The 18,301-nt window shown below is 30.7% G+C and overlaps 2 protein-coding genes and 1 pseudogene across 2 annotated transcripts; 1 reads left to right on the top strand and 2 right to left on the bottom strand.

Moving 5' to 3' along the window:
• The first annotated feature begins 946 nt into the window (after positions 1-946).
• Positions 947-2,424, top strand: LOC107933260 (E3 ubiquitin-protein ligase PUB22). Its single transcript, XM_016865435.2, has one exon. The coding sequence runs from the start codon at positions 1,042-1,044 to the stop codon at positions 2,260-2,262; it is 1,221 nt and encodes a 406-aa protein (XP_016720924.1). The 5' UTR covers positions 947-1,041; the 3' UTR covers positions 2,263-2,424.
• Positions 2,425-5,491: 3,067 nt separating this feature from the next.
• Positions 5,492-8,916, bottom strand: LOC107933261 (LEAF RUST 10 DISEASE-RESISTANCE LOCUS RECEPTOR-LIKE PROTEIN KINASE-like 2.1; annotated as a pseudogene).
• A 6,647-nt stretch (positions 8,917-15,563) lies between these two features.
• Positions 15,564-17,368, bottom strand: LOC107933284 (trihelix transcription factor PTL). The gene is made up of 2 exons (XM_016865456.2): positions 16,890-17,368; positions 15,564-16,379 (listed from the first exon to the last, which is right to left on the bottom strand). The coding sequence occupies exons 1-2, from the start codon at positions 17,303-17,305 to the stop codon at positions 15,671-15,673; spliced, it is 1,125 nt and encodes a 374-aa protein (XP_016720945.1). The 5' UTR covers positions 17,306-17,368; the 3' UTR covers positions 15,564-15,670.
• Positions 17,369-18,301: the final 933 nt, after the last annotated feature.

Here is an 18,301-nt window from a genome sequence, read left to right as displayed (position 1 = left end):
TTTGCTTTCAATCCTTGCAATCATCACGCATTTGAAATTTAATTTTGCTAAACCGTCCAAAACCAAAATTACATTCGTGGAAAGTTGAATAAGCAAATAAAAATATTGAATCTAAAATCTTAAAGTTTTCGATTCTAAACCTAGAATTGTAAGGTTCTTCGAATCATAAGAGTAAAGAAAGTTCCGTTTGGTTTTTAGAAACAGAAATCATTTTCATTTTCAACGAAAATGAAAAACATTATGAAAAATGTGTTTCGTTAAAAATATTAAATTTAATTTTTGTAAAATAAAAAATGTGAGAATTAAAAAAATAAAAGGATTTTCAATTGTTTTCACTATAAATGTTTTGTAAAATTGAAAAAAATTGAAAAAAAAATGTTTTTAAATTTAAATGATTTGACCTTGGTTTTTTTTTTCTTTCGCCAAAAATGATTTAACTTTGGCTCAAACACGTATAAATGTAAGAAAATATTAGAATGTTGGGTAGGAACATAGTTATCAAAACATGTTTTTCATGTTTTCATTATAGAAAATAAATTTTTTTTCTCTATTTACAAAACATGTTTTTCAATTTTCGAAAATAGAAAATGAAAATATTTCTAGAAAAAATATTCAAAGTATAAAGATTAAATTGTAAAGGTATAAAGAGTATAGGGCCAAGAATACAATTAAACCAGAATTAATATTTAATTTAAATCCAAAATCGAAATATTCAAACGGAAAATTAGCAAATTAGCTGACTTATGGGTTCACATTTCTCAATTTCCCATGTTGCTTGCAATTCCATATTCAATACCTTTGACTTTTGATCATATCTTTTAGTTTAGAGTAGAATTGGACAACATTATTACACCATACATCTTCACCATCACTTTTCTTTTTATATATATATATGTATATGTATGTATGTATGTATATATATATATGTATGCATGTAAGTATATATATATTAAGTATATATATATTAATGGCATTTGCTTGATGTTTTGTTTTGTTTTTAATCAAAGCACTTATTATTGGTAGCTAATTGCTGTGGAGAAAATGAATTGTCCACCAGATTTCAGATGCCCCATTTCCATGGAAATCATGAAGGATCCGGTCACCATCGTCACCGGAGTCTCTTACGAGCGGAAGAACATCGAGAAATGGTTCTTCGTCTACAACAAGAAGACATGTCCGACCACCATGCAATGCGTCGAGAGCTTCGATATGACCCCGAATCACACCCTCAAACGTCTCATTCTTGCCTGGAAAGAAACACTCTTAGCCCGTCCGTCCACTTCATCGTCTATGCCACAACCGTTGATCAAGCACGACGAGATGGTTTCCCTCTTCACCGCCCTCGAATCATCTCCTTTTAAAGTAAGTTCCATGAAGAAAATCCGAGCAATAGTCGAGTTAGGTGACGAAACAAAGTCCGATTTCATTCGATCCGGCGGGGTGGAGGCTGTTGTTGGAATGCTAATCAATCAGTTCGACAATTCTGATTTCGTTAGCTTTCAAGCATGCGAGGAAGCTTTAGGTATCTTACATTTACTCCCATTATCGAAACAAGACGAAAAATCATTTCAGTTGATATCAAAGCCAGATCCAATGAGATCAATAGCGATCATCCTTCAACGAGGTAGCGCCGAAGCTCGATTTTACGCCATCACCATCTTCCGAAAAATAGCCAAAACCGGCTTTAACTGGAACCCTTTACTTGAAGATCAAGGTATCGACTTGTTCAAATCCTTACTAGAACTAGTCTACGATGGGATATGCAACAAAGCAAGTTCATACGCACTCGAAATCCTTTTCGAAATCCTATCATCATCCAAGAAAAGCCGATTAAAAGCCATCGAAGCCGGCGCCATTTGCATCCTCATCGAGCTTTTACCCGATTCGAACCGATCCAAATCCGAGAAAATGCTGCTTTTAATAAAGCTATTATGCGAGTCACCAGAAGGCAGGATGGCTATAGTGGATCATAGTTTAGGGATACCTGTAATTTCAAAAACCCTATTGCAAGTCTCAAATTTAGCCACTAAACTTGGGGTTAAGATCCTGTGGCAGGTATGTAATTTTCACCCAACGGAAAGGGTATTGGAGGAAATGTTGATGTATGGAGCTGTGAAGAAGATGGTGACATTGTTGCATTTAGAGGGACGATTATCGTCGACTAAAAAAAAGGTGTTGGAGATGTTGAAGATGCATTGTAATTCATGGAGGCGACACCAATGTTTCCCTTGTGATTTGAAGGATTATTTGGGGGTAAAATAGGAAAAAAAAACATTGAGAAATGTTTGGTATACTTCCTTGTTGAATCGTTTTTTTTCTAATACAGTTTGTTTTGGTTGATAGTATTTTTTATTCTTTGAATTCTATAAGTATTGTATTTGAAATGAAATATATGAAATGCTTTGAGTTTTATTAATCATGTAATTTTGTGTGTTTATTTAGTTTTATTTGAAGATTTTTGAATCGGATCAGATTGGTTGATTGGATCTTTTGAACTGAAAATCAATTTAAGTATTAATTTGGAGAATGATTTTGAACCATTTAGATTAAGATTGGCACAATCTGATTGAGTCGGTGTTTAAATCAACTCAATAATTAAATTTTGAGTTAATAATATATGTTAAGGACAATAACGTAATTTAATAATATAAAAATATGAAAAGTTCAATTAGGCTTGTGAGCCATTCGTCAAGTATTACTAACCTCAAATTTGATTTGATCGATATCTCGATCCCAGCTTGATAATTACTGAATTGAATTCGAATTTTTTTCGAGTCGAACTGAAAGTAACTTGCGAGCACCAACGTTTTATTTACAAACTTGATAAGATAAGGTACTGAAAAATAAACTATTAACAAATATTATTTAAATCATTTAAAATTATACTACTAACCATTTATGCCTTTCATTGTTTTAATTAAAAATAAGTTTATTTTAGTTAATTGAGTCTTAACTCGATCTATATGGACACTGTTGCAAATGTAGGTTCGAGTACGCTGAAGCGCATTATTCTTCTATTTATGGGTGGAAAAGAGGCTATGGGTAATTTTAAGTATTGTGTAAAAAAAAAGATATGATAAGAACCTATAATGAGGTGTATTAGAGACTAAGGGCTTATTTAAGTAAAAATTACTATAAAGAATTATTTAAATAAGTTATTACGATTTAAGAGTTTTTTTAAAATATATATAACCTTTAAATTATTATTTAATAAGATAGTTTTTAATATATTTTATTTATTGTGATATATTTTTAATTCATATTTTTATATTTTTATATTATTAAATTATATTATTGCCTTCAATATATATATTATTGATCATAAGCTTAATGATCGAGTTGAGCTCATACAACTTAATCAAACTTGAGTTCAAGTTTAAGTACAAAATCGATAAATAAATTTAATCTAGCTCAAACTCGAAAATATTGTCAAGCTCAAGCCAGATATCAAATTTCGAGTTCCGAACCAAATTCAAGCTTACCAGTATTTGAACTTGATTTGGCTCAATGACACTCCTAGTGACACCTCATGAAGGTTTACCAAAAGGAAAGAAAAAAATGTTAAAATATGCCATAAACCCATGTGCTCTTCATAAATATGAAATTTAGTCATCTATTTATTAATTTCAACGTTCATTACAATATCTATTTTATTGTTATATTGCTATCAAGTGAGTATTTTTTTTCAATATACCGTACCAATGAATTTATTAGTGTTAACAATTGGACATAAATTTCAAAGTCTAAAAAGTAAAAAGATTAAAATGTTAAAAATAAAAATATATGGACTAAATTACAAATTTGTAAAGAATAGAGCAATGTATGATATATTTGTAATAGATAAATCCACCGGCCCTTTTTTTTCAAAACTGCATACGGAAGAATGAGGTTTGTCAAGAAATCATAAACACCGATAGAAAAGAGGTCAACATCTACTTGCTGTAATGTGATGGTGAGGGTTTAAAGTCAAACCCCATTGGTTTAGTTTTGGTTGGCATCTGCTTTGAATAGTCAAAATTAAATTGGTAAAGCTTTGTTGCAAAAGAGTTAAGTTTACCACAATTTAAATGAATAAAATTAGTTATAAATAGGTAAAGGAAGACAAATTGGAAGCATTGTGTTTTAGTTGACTTGACTTTTTAGGTTTGAGAGAAAAATATTTATAAAATTTATTAATTAAAATTAACGTGTCTAAATAAATATATATTATTCTTTCAATATATATATTTAAAGGTCACATTCGGTTTGGTTGGATTTAAATATTTCGAGTTTAAATTTTTCCGGCTTTAGATATTTTGTGTTTGAGTTTTTTGAATTCAAATTTTTTGAGTTTGAGTTTGGGTTAGATCGAATCGGATTTAAGTTTGTTTAAGTTAGATGTAATTAGACATGTTCATGGGTTGAGCTATCCATCCAAGCTTGAAGGTCTGCTTGAAATTTGGGAAGGTTTGAATAAAAATACTAAACTCGAAAAATGTGCCTAAGCAAAAAAAAAAAAGACTTGTTTAAAATATGGGTCGGGCTTGACTCATTTTTAAGTTCATAATATTTTATATTATGTTATTTAGAAAACGTTAAAAAAAACTATACTAAATATATAATAATACTCTATTGTAAACATTAAAATAATGTTAAGATGACTATATAAAATTTTTCAATAAATAAAAAATATATAAAATTATTAAATATTAAAATAAAATAAAATATTTTTAAAAAAGATAATAAAGGTGAGCCTAAAATGGGCTTGCGTTAGTCTTTTATAAATATGGGCGAGTTTGAGCAAAATTTTAAGACCATTTCGAACTAAGCCAGCTTGGACAAATATAAAGTATGTTAATATCATGCTTAGGCCTGACCCGACCCATAAGCACCTATAGATGTAATCTGTATTTTTTATTTATTCATAGATGTAATTATCTACATAATTTAAAATGTTTAAATCTCAATATGAATTTTGTTCATTGAGCTTTCGTTCAGTTGACATAATTGTTTTTCTTTTTTACAAAACAGTTGACATCGTTATTATTACAACAATAAAGAGAATATGAGTTTGAACATGCTTAAACACGTTTTTCCATCCTTTTAAGGGTTTGGAAGTTATAGGTAAAAACGGGTATTATATTATAAAAAATCTCAATATAAAATTTAAAATTATTATTTTTAAGTTTACTTTTATTATAATATATATTTTTCAAAATCAATATTTGTTAGCATAAAAAATGATATAATATTAAGAGGGATTGATATTGATTTAAATCATCAAAACGTTTTCCCCCAATTCCTTTAAATAATTTTATTGCCAAAATTTTATAATGGTGGCCAAAATTGTATTCTACAATGGGGACAGAAATGGTTTAATATCTTTAATTACAAGTATAAAAATTTATACTTTCTCTAAAAAAAATTTACTTTTAACACCAGAACTAAGTTGTCTGCTGAGTAGCACGATATAATCTGTGTTCAATTGTAACAAGGTTTTTTATGTCTGTTTTATGGTTTATGTTCGACATTCGTGACTGCTTCTCTTAAAAATGTTATCTCCAAAGTTCAAACATGTGTATCCTCTTGAGAATATAACCATTGTACCTAACACTTGTAGGTATCAATTTTATAAATTTGTTACGTATATATTTTCACCAGCATCAATAATAAATATTGCCAAAATTGTGAACAAATACAAATGCAACAATGTCAGCATACCAAATACTTTAGGAGTTTGCAGCCTATGATCTTGGAGGCGATGATACGAAAGGCTTAGGTGGGATAGTGAGCGAATTGGTGAACCCTTCCAACATTTCTACCACTCTACTCATTGTTGGGCGATTTGATGGGTCAATTTGTATGCACCACAAGCTCACGATTATCATCTTTCTTGCTCTCTCTTGATCATCTTCACTCTCAATATCTTCCAATCCTAGTTCTTCATCCAACTCTATATGATTATAGATCCAGTATGGAAAATATATTTCACTTGTTCGATCAACTTCAACACTAATATTTTTTCTTCCCCTGACCATCTCTAAAACCATCATTCCATAACTATAAACATCAGACTTGTGAGACACTCTCCCGGAGTTTTTTGAGAATACTTCAGGAGCAATATACCCAGCAGTTCCTCTTGCACCTGTCATGGATATGGCACTTTCCTTTTCGAGACACAATTTTGCAAGACCAAAATCAGATATCTTTGGAATAAACTCATCATCTAAAAGGATGTTGTGAGGCTTGATGTCGAAATGCAGAATACGCGTGCTACAACCTCGATGCAAATATTCTAACCCTCTAGCTATGCCAATTGCAATTTGGTACAATTTATCTCCCTTTAATCGACGATCTTTCCTCTCTTGAAATATGAACTTCTCAAGTGATCCGTTAGGCATAAACTCATAAATGAGAGCCCTACAATTTCTCTCAAAACAGAAGCCCAAAAGAGTGACTATGTTGACATGAGAAGTTCTACTAATGCTTGCAACCTCTAATGCTTGCAACCTCATTCATGAATTCTTCCCCATTACTTTGTGAATTATTTAAAATCTTCACTGCTACATGTCTTCCATCAAGTAGCTCACCTTTGTAAACATCCCCATAGCCTCCTTTACCTAATTTGTCTTGGAATGAGTTGGTTACCTTTTTAATATCTGAGTATCTATACCTTCTAGGAGCTAGACATTCATGATCCTTTAAAAAGGCTTCAATGTTCTCATCTATATTATCTGATGTGAATTTTCTTATACAATAGTAGAAGGCAAGAATCACCAATAGTATTCCAACAATTGAAGAAGCTGCTGCATTCAGAGGGGTAGATATTAATGTTGTGTGTCAAATATAAATGGGAAACTCTAATTTACTAAAGTAACTATTTTATCCTTGCTAATATAATTTTATATATATATATAAGCACAAATTGTTTTGAAATTTTTTATTTGTCAAAATACTCTTATTTATTCATTATATAGACATAGTCCCTCCTCAACCTATAAATAGGAAGATAATGCGTTTTAATGCACTCAAACCCACATTCTTCTGTATTGACAATAATGCTCATGCTAATCAAGCTAAAACTCAATCGTATTTAATAATACATACTTTGCATAATTGTTTTTTTAAAATATTAAGTGTATCAACTAAAAGCTACATTCTTATAGTAATAGGATCCTGGCATTGGATTCCATCATTGAAAGATGATACGATGAAAGATATATGACACCCAAGGTACTGCATTATATTAAAACAAATAAAACTGAATAGGTAAAAGTTGGATAAATTTGACCCTTAACCTTTAAAAAACGAGTTAAATTATTTTTTTCATGAAAATGATGACGAATACATTAATTTTTAATATTGATGGCGTGGAAACTTGAATGACAATCAATATGCACATCATGCTAATATAACATCATTTGTCTTATATGTGGCATCAATTAGAATTTGTGATTATACTAAAAGATTTAATAATTTTGAAAATTTCTTTAATTCTTTCTTTGTTAATATTTGTATATAATTTTTATAACACTAGCTTCCAATGTCATATGCATTCCATGTGAGTTTACGCGTTTAATTTTTTTTAAATATTTTATTTTTAATCGCAACAATTAATGTAAAATAATATTTATTATTTGAATTATTGAATATAATTAAAATATATTAAATTATCAATTCAAATATCATCACATAAAATTCACAAATCATAATTAAAGCATTTTAACATATTCAACATACAATATGGTTTCACTTTATGTAATTAATGCAAAATAACATTATTGAAAATAATATATGGTTATCCCTAATATATTAATTAAATAATAACTTTATATTAGCACAATTTTTTTACTAATAATTGTAATTTAAATTATAATTATCACAACTTCTTTCTTACATTTTATACTTAGCATTCTATTCAAATAATAACTCTATTTTAAAATTACCACAATATTTATTTAACTAATAATTGTAAATTAAATTATAATATTTTTAAATGTGTAATCATTATCATAATTTTTATTAAATTATAGTTATTTTTAAATATGTAATTATTAAAATTTTTATTTTATTTTAATTTTTTATTTTAAAAAATAAATTTAATAATATAATAAAAATAAAGAATATTTTCATCGGTATATATTTTGATTCCCTTTTATCAATACTTTTGAGAATATAGAAAGTTAGGGTGTAGGCTTACCAAGTCCCAGGCCCAGGTTGAACCTCGATTCGTTCTTGGGAGTACAGTACCAAGCATGAGGCCTATCTCTGCAGAAGCACTTGAAATGGTAGGTAGTATAATCAAATCCACACTTGCCACCACTCGCCTCACAAATGCTACAGTTGCTCGCTATCCATTGCACCATAAACCCTCTATTCAGTATGCCTTCAAGACTTCCCTCTCCGCTGGTAAAAGCCACAGGCACCACCACCCTTGTATCACAATATTCCGAAGCGAAATTCAACATAGGATCGTTACTAAACAGTGCCAACGTCGCATTACTTTCATTTTTAGCAGCACAATGAATATTGTACCCTGGAAGTTCGCGCGAGGACGACAGGTTGCAATTGAAGAACAAAAACAGCTCTAGACAAGTGACATGATTGGTTATGATAATAGATGTCATTGATGATGTAGTCACCATCACCAAAGCTAATCGATGGCAATGAGTTATTTCTGCAGTGGATTTCGAAACCCGGATAGCCACATCTAGGTTCGTCTCGACCCTGGATGAAGAATGGGAACTTTATGTTCATCTTACCGCAATATCTAGGCACGCTGCATATTGTGAAGTTTTCGTCCACGGCTATTAGTTTTCTTGCTTGGAAAAAGAAAGTGAAGAAAACCAAGTATAGCACTGGAAAGAAGGTTGATGTAAGGTTGAAGAAATGAATTTGGTTCATTTGGGAATCTTTGAAGTTTTTGGAAGAGAGTGATGGTGGCGAAGAGGATGGATATAAATGTATGGATGTTGTTAAATTGACCCAAGTCAAGTCATTAAAGAAATAAATGCATAATGACAGTGAAAGGTATTGAATGCAATATTCAATATTCAAAGAAGAAGATACATATCCTGCTAAAGAGGAAAAAGCAACCAATTACAATTAAAAGGTATTGAATGCAATATTCAATATTCAAACACATTGGATGCAAATATTCAATGCCCAACTTGATTGTCTGGTGTAAAATGTCAAAGAGGGAAATTGTTCATAGCCAGAAAGCATAAAGCAAGGATGCAACAAGAAAACGTTTTATTTAGTGATAATCATAAGCTTACAATTACAGAGCTTTAGCAATATTACATTTGTAATTGCAAACAACTCTTCTCTCCAACCCCCCCCCCATCCCTAGCTGAGGTACCCTCCTGTTGAGCACCCGACGAGCTTGACTCCCCACTCGTTGGCTCTATGCATTTCCCATCCTCTTTTAACTCCTTCAGGTAAGATCTTGACCTCTAAGTCTCATCTTTAATGGAGTTACTTTTTGAAGATTCATCGAAAAACGAAAGGTCACATCCCCTAACGAAATAACACTAGCCATCTTTGAAAGAGCAATTAACATTTAAATCCAAGTGGCGACCCCACTTGATCAAATCAAAGAATGGCCTAAAGTCCATCCTATGTGTGTACATGAGGCCAAAGGCCACTTATATAGCCAACATGACCCCATCCACGACGATAGTCGAGATAGTCACTTGGAAATCTTTGAGCCTTTTCTAGTCTTTCTCCTAAGTTGCACACACATGTTGAAGTTGAAGGCTCAAATCCTGAACTTCAACATCACGCTCCAATAGAATCTTCCAAAGTTTTCGCTTGTCTTCAACAAATTTGCCTCTACTTTCTCAAATAGCTTGGCGTGCAAGCAAAGCTTCGCATTCTCCCCCTTCAATTGTGAATTTTCCCTTTTATGAAGGAAATTTCCTTTTAGACCCTCCATAGAAGCTCCCCCATTTATTGATATTGCTCCATCATACTAGTCATACCTTTTTAAACTAGTCGTTCATTTTTTAGAAAGGCATCAGAAAGAGCATAAGAGGTCCCAGTAGTCTGATCAACCTTACGGAAGGAGACAACCGCTAGCTCAATACATGTTTCAATCAAGCAGTTTAGTCAGATTTGAAAATTGGATCAACCAATGATGTTGATGCCTAGAAAAGTTATTTGCTTTGAACGAGACCCTCCCAAGAAGCTAGTATTGAATTTAACCCATCCTCAAGAGATTTTACATCTGGAAGAACCACAACAAATACCTCACGGGGTAAGGTTTCTCGCAGCGTCACAATGGACCTATACTTAAATTTGGCTAACTTAGTTGCTATAATCAGTCTAAGAGCATAACCACATGATAATGAAGTTTAAAATACAAATTCTTACAACTAAGGTCTTAAGCCATCGAATATTTAACCTCTTAAATTTATACCCTTAATCTGCCCCTTACAACTCTTAGCGAAGATAATTATTTCAATTACCCAAATTCTAAAGGCGCTTTCAGACCACAATATCATAATTCCTAAGGCGAAGCTTCCAGTGGTACCCCATTTCCTATATGCATGACTTGATCCATCGGCGATCCCTGCTCTCCACTCTTTCTGGCTTGGTCCCTCTTTGAAGTCCTCAATTAATCTCACAAACTCTACGAACATCAGCCAAATTCGTAAGTTCAAGCAAATTTAATGAGTTCTTATACTATCTGTAATTAACCCTACCACATAGGGGTAATGAATGTAAAATAAAATAATACTCCTTGTTCGCTTAACACGAGCATTCTACCTCGGGGTGGTGGACTCCACCGAGCCTTCGAGCTACTCTGCTCACTACTTGACCTTCCTCTGGACGAACTCTCCACTGGACCATGTCATGGACACCTTTCCATTTCAACGAGTCCTATCCTTACTTCTTATTTTTCCTCTCTTTCGTACACTCTACCTACAGAATGTTCATTGCCCTTTGGCTTACTTGGCTATAGGTCTGACCCTCCTATATTACACCTTTGTATTCCTTTCCTCGTCTATTCGACCAAGGGTCCTTAGGACATACCTTCCTTGGCAGACTCTTTCTTTCCATACCTTAGTCCTGAAGGACTCGTTGACATTTCCGGATTTGCTGACCTCCAGCATAACTTGCCTCTTTGGTAAACCCTTTCTCATTTTGCCTTATTGCTTGCAATGTGGGATTACTTCCAGTAATCCACCTTATGTACAAGGCTAACCTAAGACCTTACTTGTCCCATGTGAGGATCACCTGACTCATCGTCTTAGGGCAATACGAGCCTACTAGCTTGCTTGCTTGTTTCTTCTTTACGACATTCATTGTGGCGACGTACCTACAATAAAGCATTATTAAGTTCCTTACTTGCAAATATTGGATTGTGATTTTTAAGAACATTTATCAAAAAGGTTAAAGTGCTTGAGAAGTCATAATGGAGGCTCTTCATTTCAAATTCTTACTTGCGATCCTCAGATATTTCCTTTCTCATTTCCATGGAAAGGTCAGCTCTCACCTGTCCTATTTTCTTCTAAACCTCATTAGGTCTTTGTCCATGTCTTATTAACTTTCCACTTATTCTTTTAGCGGATTCCTCCAGACTCGCTTTCCATGCCTATGCTTTCCTTACTCTTCTTCCAACTACGTGGTCTTTCATGATCGGACGCATAGGCCTATATACTTCATCTGAGTTCTTGGTGGACTTTTTGCATTTTTCCCTTGTAGGACACTATGGGTTTTGCTTAGGGAAACAAAGTCCCGAAATCACATTTTCTAATACCACTGACTTTTGGGTTGCTACACAGTCAAGAAATAAAAAATTAGCATGCAATCACATAAGTTACTAGACAAGTGGTTGAGCACTACATACCTGATGGGGACCTAGCAAGAATTGCATCATACCCGCCTGAAGATATGCTGACACCAAGAGAAGAAACTGGCTCTTTTAGGTCTGGTTTTCAACATGGGCACCATGTGTGGAGCCCCGAGAGGAATTTGCTACCTACGATCCGAAAGCCTCACATACTTGTTAAAAAAGTTCCATGGCTCCAACTGTAGTCCTCGAAGATACTTGGCAACAACATCCCTAGAGTCAAAGGTCCATGAGTGCTCATGTTGTTCCGGCACTTAGCATTCCTCATGCCATCTAATAGGTCTGCGGGTACATACCCCATCGCCCCTTTGTCACGGAGGCAATAACGAAATACTCCTTGAACAAAGATGTCCTAAAGAACAACCAAATGACCATTATGATGGAGAATTTCATCAGTGTTGGCCCCATCGTGAATTTCCTCCAACTTCGGAAGATAACGAAAGCGAGAGGGCTTAGACCTCTTCCATTTTATAATTATTAATGTTAAATTTTATTAAGAAAATAATATTGTAATATTCAATAATTTCATTAAAATAATTAATTATTTTAATTATATTAATAATTTATTTTATTATTAAATATAAGTATGTATGTTTAATAATATTGTAAATTATAATATTTGAGATTAAAATTTAAAATTTAAAAACTACTCTTAATATAATATTATTTAACCCAATTCAAGTAAGTTTTTATTTAAAAATCAAGTGATGTTTTACTTTTTTCGAAAAGGAAAGACGATTTTCAAAAAACAAATGGCTTTTTTTTAAAATCAATAAATTATTTTTCGTTAATTAAATTATTTTTTATTAAACAAACACAAGAAAATATGAAAATATTTTTTTATAAAACAAACCCACCTAATTGAAAATTAATATAAAATGTCAAATTTTTAATGATTTAAGTTCTATTAATTTTATTAAAAATGTACTTATTTTATCAAACTAATTTAGATTCGTGTTAAATGAAATCAAATTATTAATTTTTTATAATAAAATCAAATTTAATTATTTGAAGTTTAAATTAAAATTGATGAGCTAAACTGTAAGAATGAAATTTAAAATTAAGATTGCATTTCATTGAAAACAACTATTGCATGAGGTGGAAATAAAAAAAATGATAAATGTAACAATAAAGGGAAGAAATGAAGGAGAAATTCCCTATCTCCATTGCGCCACCAACCTTTAGCGCATGACCCGGACACGTTTCCCCAATCACAGCAGCTCCGCCAACCACAAAGTTCAATGTAGCCCATAATTCATCATCACTCCCATAATGTACGCAATCTAGGTAACGGCTAACACACATTTTCTTTAAGTCATCCCCCGTTAAACCAATAATTACAATTTTATAATTTTCAAAATCGCATCCTACACCTAAATTGCCTCACTACAACTCATGGTATTAGGGAAGGTAACCTCTTCTTCCACTAGAGTGCAATTCTTAAGGATATATTGAAAATATTGTTTATGAAGCACAGCTGAATTTTAAAAAATTTTCATAAAATCTGATCCTTTGTTATGTTATTTATGACAATAAATTTTATTAAATTCAACACCTATGTTTTTGAATCAATCAGATTTACTTAGTCATGGCCTTCCATGAAATGATATTCTCCTTTATCCTCGAATTTTCAGTTGCTAAGTGGATATGGGTTGTTATCGCAAACCGGGCATAAAATGAAAATTATATAACTTTCCAGTGTGGAAATCGAAATTCACTATCATGGGTACTCGTGAAAAATAGAATGTATTTTGTATCTAAGTAAATTTCTCTAAATTTCGATAGAGTATTCATGTATCAACTGCATATATATTAAAGCTACCCCATGGCCTTTTTATGTAGGAAAAATCATAAGAGTTCTATTTGAATAGGAAGAGAGAAAATAATTTTTTAATAAAACCCCAAAATCTCTTTGGACTCGGTGTGGTGGGTGGCACGATTCTCAATGTGAGCCTACCTTTATATCAAATGAACTCATTAGGTCTTTTATGTATTATGTATAATTATATGTGTATATTAATTTTAATTAAAACAAACACATATAATTATCCAACCCAATAATTAATTTTCTATTTCCAAAATATAATTTATTTAAATATTTAAAATTTAATTATTTCAATTACATTATTTTCTCGATCCAATTTTAATACCATCGAAATCGAGATGATTTTACTATATTAGAATCTATAAGTAAATCAATTTAATTGTCCTATTCAGCAAAACTATGTTGACTAATTAATTTTTTTCTCACTTTGAATTCAATTATTAAAATTTTATCTTTAAATTTTATCCAAATTTATTTAAAATAAAACAAATAATATCATATTAGTAAGATTAAAATTATAAAATAATGAATTTTTTAAAAAAAATCAAGATTTACCATTATCAAACAAAATAATTATACTCAATACTTATTTTTTTACTAATACATCAAAAATTTTATAATATAAATTTAGTGCTTATAAAATTCAATACTAAAAATATTTAGCATTTAATTTTTAGTTTATTAAACACACTCTCGCCTAAATTCAGTACTTAATTTTTTAGTTTATAAAACAAGATCTACCTAAAAATTTAAATTCATTTATTATCTCAAATTATCCGAGTTATATTATCCAAATTAAAAAACTATTATCCACCAAATATTTGAATCCAAAAATAAAACTAATTTCAAATTTCCAGAACCTTTTGAATACTTAAATATGCAAAAACCAAACCATTAAAATTCTCTCTCTCTCTCTCTATATATATAATCAAAATTATAATCATTTTGTATAAATAGATTCCAATAATTAATTTTGTATCCGTTATTTGAATAAATAATGCAATTTTAAATAATGAATATTCGGATATTTATCAATATTGGCTTTAAATCTGTAAAAAAATATTAATTTTAAAAATAAATTTAAATATTATTCGAATTCAAAAAAATAGATTAAATATACATGAATATTTGAACCTACAATTCGAATTATCATTCCGAACCAATACTGAACTTTTATTTTCTTTTAATTGAAAAAAATTATCAGCAGAAAAAAAGAACAGTATATTGAGACTAAACAATAGTTCCCAGTGCCACTACTGTTATATTTACAAATGAATGCAAAAGAAATACAAAATACCATGTCTATTCATGAAAAACAAACAGTAGAATTCTGATTAAAAAAAAAAGTTATCTAATCTACTTGCAGGAAGACGAAAAACAATAGATCAAAATTAAAAAGTTAAAAAAAAAACCACAGGTAAAAATCTTAAGCTAATGGTCTATAAAATTTTTTTTTTATAAAATTACTTATTTTTAATTTTGAAATTAAGTAAATTAGTTCATTTTAAAAGAAAATTGGAGTAATTAATCATTGTCACTTTCAAAAATGAACAACTAAGGATAATTAAACAAGGCTTTAATGTATTCCATCAATTGTACGTAATTTTGAATTTGTATAGTAATAAATTTAACTTTCGATGTTTACGTATTTTGTCATTTTTTACTTAATTTTAAAAAATTTAACAAATTCAACTTAAATATTTACATATTTACACAAATATTGTGAAATAAATTTATTAAATTAAGATTAAGTTGACATAATGTATAAATCTTGAAGACTAAAAATCTAAAAATCATCTACAATTGGGAGTAGCTAGAGAAATCCTTTTACTAATCAGTTGATTTCATACAAAAATTAGTCAACCTTCCATACACAATGCTGATTCCATGCACAGATATACATATAAAAACCTACCATCGGCCATAACCAATAGTTTAAAGCTCTTTCAGTACAATATTACTACAATATATTAGAGAGACAAAAGAAAGGAAAAAGAACTAAACTTGATTCAGATGTTCCGGGAATCTTGGTTCCAAGCTTGTCCTAAACTGTGTATCAAGCTTGAGATTCCTTGTTGAGTGTAACCCACAGGCCTTTCAGCTGAAGATGATGATGATGAAACTTCTAGTGTTCTTTTCCTTGTAAAATTCTTAACAACTTCCATTAAAGCAACATCACGAGCTTCAACCCAAGCTCTTTCCTTAACCCAAAATTCATGTTCTTTATCCAACAAAGCTGTCTCTTGTCTCCTCCATTCTTCTTCTTTAAATAATCTCTCTTGGTCTTTATCTTCAATGGCTTTCAACATTCTTTCCATCCAAACATCTTGTGAATCAATCAGTTTATTCATTTGTGATTCCATAAAGTCCTTCACCTTCGTAAAAGCCGAAACTTCGTCGTCGGTATTGTTTTCGGACGATGAAGTCTCGAATTCAGATGAATTGGAAACGCTAAGGCTCTGATCGCCTGGTTTCTTTTCTTCTTCATGGTGGTTCCTTTGGTTCATTGGGTTGTTTGATGTCTGATAAAGAACAGTCGGACATTGATTCGTTGTTTCACCGTAAAGGAGTTCGAGTTGTCGGAAAAACCTGTAGTTTTTGCCATCTTGTCTCCCAGCTTTACGTTGTTTGGTTTTCTTGTAGTACTTGTAGAGATTCTCAAATTTTTCTCTACATTTCTTCCCACTTCTTTGGTACCCATATTCCTCCGCCATTATTCTATAAATCAAGTTAACCAAAAATCAAACACAAAAGGAAAGAAAATAAACTTATAATTCTACTTATTCTTGACTCAATTTATATCGGCATTATTATTAATGTAAGAGAATGTAAATATACTAAAACATAATTATTTCCTACAAAGGGTATAAAAAGCTTTAAGCATTATATAAAAAAATAAAATCTTAACCCTAAAACAATATTATTTAGAACATGCATTCTAAGGCTAATTAAGAAAAATTGAAAAATCGAAAGTCCACCCGAACTAAATTGTTTAGATGATTTATTTAATACAATTTTAAAAATTACAGTTACAAAGTTCTTAAATAATTATTATTTTTTAGAAATATTTAAAAAAATGATTTTTTTTCAAATAATATAAAAATAAATTAATACGAAATATAACCTGCATTCCAATTCGAAAATGACTAGGGAAGTAACGAATTTGGAGCCCTAAAACGAACCCTATTTTGATAAACAAATAGGGTTCTTAAAAGAAAATGTGTTTACCTAGAGAGTTCATCCCACAATGGACCTTTTTGATTGGCTTCTTTGAACTTAGGATCAAGTCTGATTCTGATCTCAAGCAAAGTGAGAGTCTCTTGTCTAGGCCATCGACTGTTTCCACCATTGTTGATGTTTCCCCATCGGCTACCTCCAAACAGTGTCGTTGCACTAGGAATAGAAGCTGAAGCAGCAACACCAGTGGTGAGTGAAGCACTTGGGTAATGATTATGGCTAAACCTAACCAAACGGCTAGGCAATGGTGCTATGAAGGGTTCATGGCATGGAACTGGTGAAGGTGAAGCCATGTTTATGTTAGCAAAGTATGGTTCAGTGGGTTCAGGATGGGGTACCGGAAAATGGGTTCTCATTGGTAGAGAACGCCGGAGATGAGGCAGGCCGTTCTGATCAACCATTTCCATTTGGTTTCCTTAAAGAGTGAAGGAAAAGAGAAAATGAAGTAAGAGGGAGTCCAAATATTTGTCTTAAGAAATTTGATGTTACGTAAATAAAACTAGATTTATACGAAACGTGATAAAATTAAAGGTTTGATATTAGTATTTTTAGTTCCTATATTATTATAGATAATTTTTAGTGATGAAAATATTAAAAAATATTTTTTTGATAATTTTTTAATTAAGTTAAGACACAGTTAATGAATAGTTAGTAAAGATAAAAAATCATATAAATATTAAATAATATTTTGGTTAAAACGATATGCATGATGCTTTTTATTCATTATAGGAAAATTTTTATTAATTTATAAAAAAATATAAAAAGAAAAAAAAAATACTCTCATAATAATATAATTACTTTGTAAAAAAATGATTCTTTTCTATTGATTTTCCGTGTTTGAGTTGAGATTAAAGGCGGATAAGCGGGGGGTTGGCAAGGGCCTGGCCCCCCTAAAATGGAAAATTTCTATTTAGGCCTTTGAAATTTTTAAAAATTTTAATTAGTAAAGGTAAAATTATACTTTGGCTCCCTTAAAATTATAAAAATTTGATTTAATCCTTTAAAAATTATAAAGATAGACTATAAAAAATTAAAATTTCATTCGGCCCCCTCTAAAAATTTGTTCTGGTTTCTCCCGATGTTGAGATTCGGTTTATGGGTGTTACCAACTCAACTAAAGACATTATAATAGAACATATATCAAAATCAAGTAGTACTAGATTATGATATACATACAATGTGGGTGTAATAAATTTATTAGAACAATTGATATAAACACAAATGTCTCTTTAGTTAAAATAATAAAGTTGAGATAATAAAAATTAAGATGTATTTTTTTTTATATTTGTCATAATATAAAAATATATAAATACTTCAAAATAATACTCATTGCTTTATAAAAAGAAATGAGTTTTTTTTTGTAATTTCACAGCTATATTAAAACTTGATTAATTAGTGATATC

Source organism: Gossypium hirsutum, chromosome A13 (genome assembly GCF_007990345.1).
Source record: "Gossypium hirsutum isolate 1008001.06 chromosome A13, Gossypium_hirsutum_v2.1, whole genome shotgun sequence".
NCBI lineage: Eukaryota > Viridiplantae > Streptophyta > Magnoliopsida > Malvales > Malvaceae > Gossypium > Gossypium hirsutum.
Note: the sequence above shows the minus strand (reverse complement) of the source record. Positions and strands in the feature narration are given on the sequence as shown.

What these genes read in the sequence shown, in the direction of transcription:
- LOC107933284 (XM_016865456.2), bottom strand. Translation starts at nt 17,305, where the DNA reads ATGGAAATGGTTGATCAGAACGGCCTGCCTCATCTCCGGCGTTCTCTA. An exon ending in TTGTGGGATGAACTCTCTAG is followed by an intron (nt 16,380 to 16,889) that starts GTAAACACATTT and finishes CTTGATTTATAG; the next exon opens with AATAATGGCGGAGGAATATG.
- LOC107933260 (XM_016865435.2), top strand. Translation starts at nt 1,042, where the DNA reads ATGAATTGTCCACCAGATTTCAGATGCCCCATTTCCATGGAAATCATG.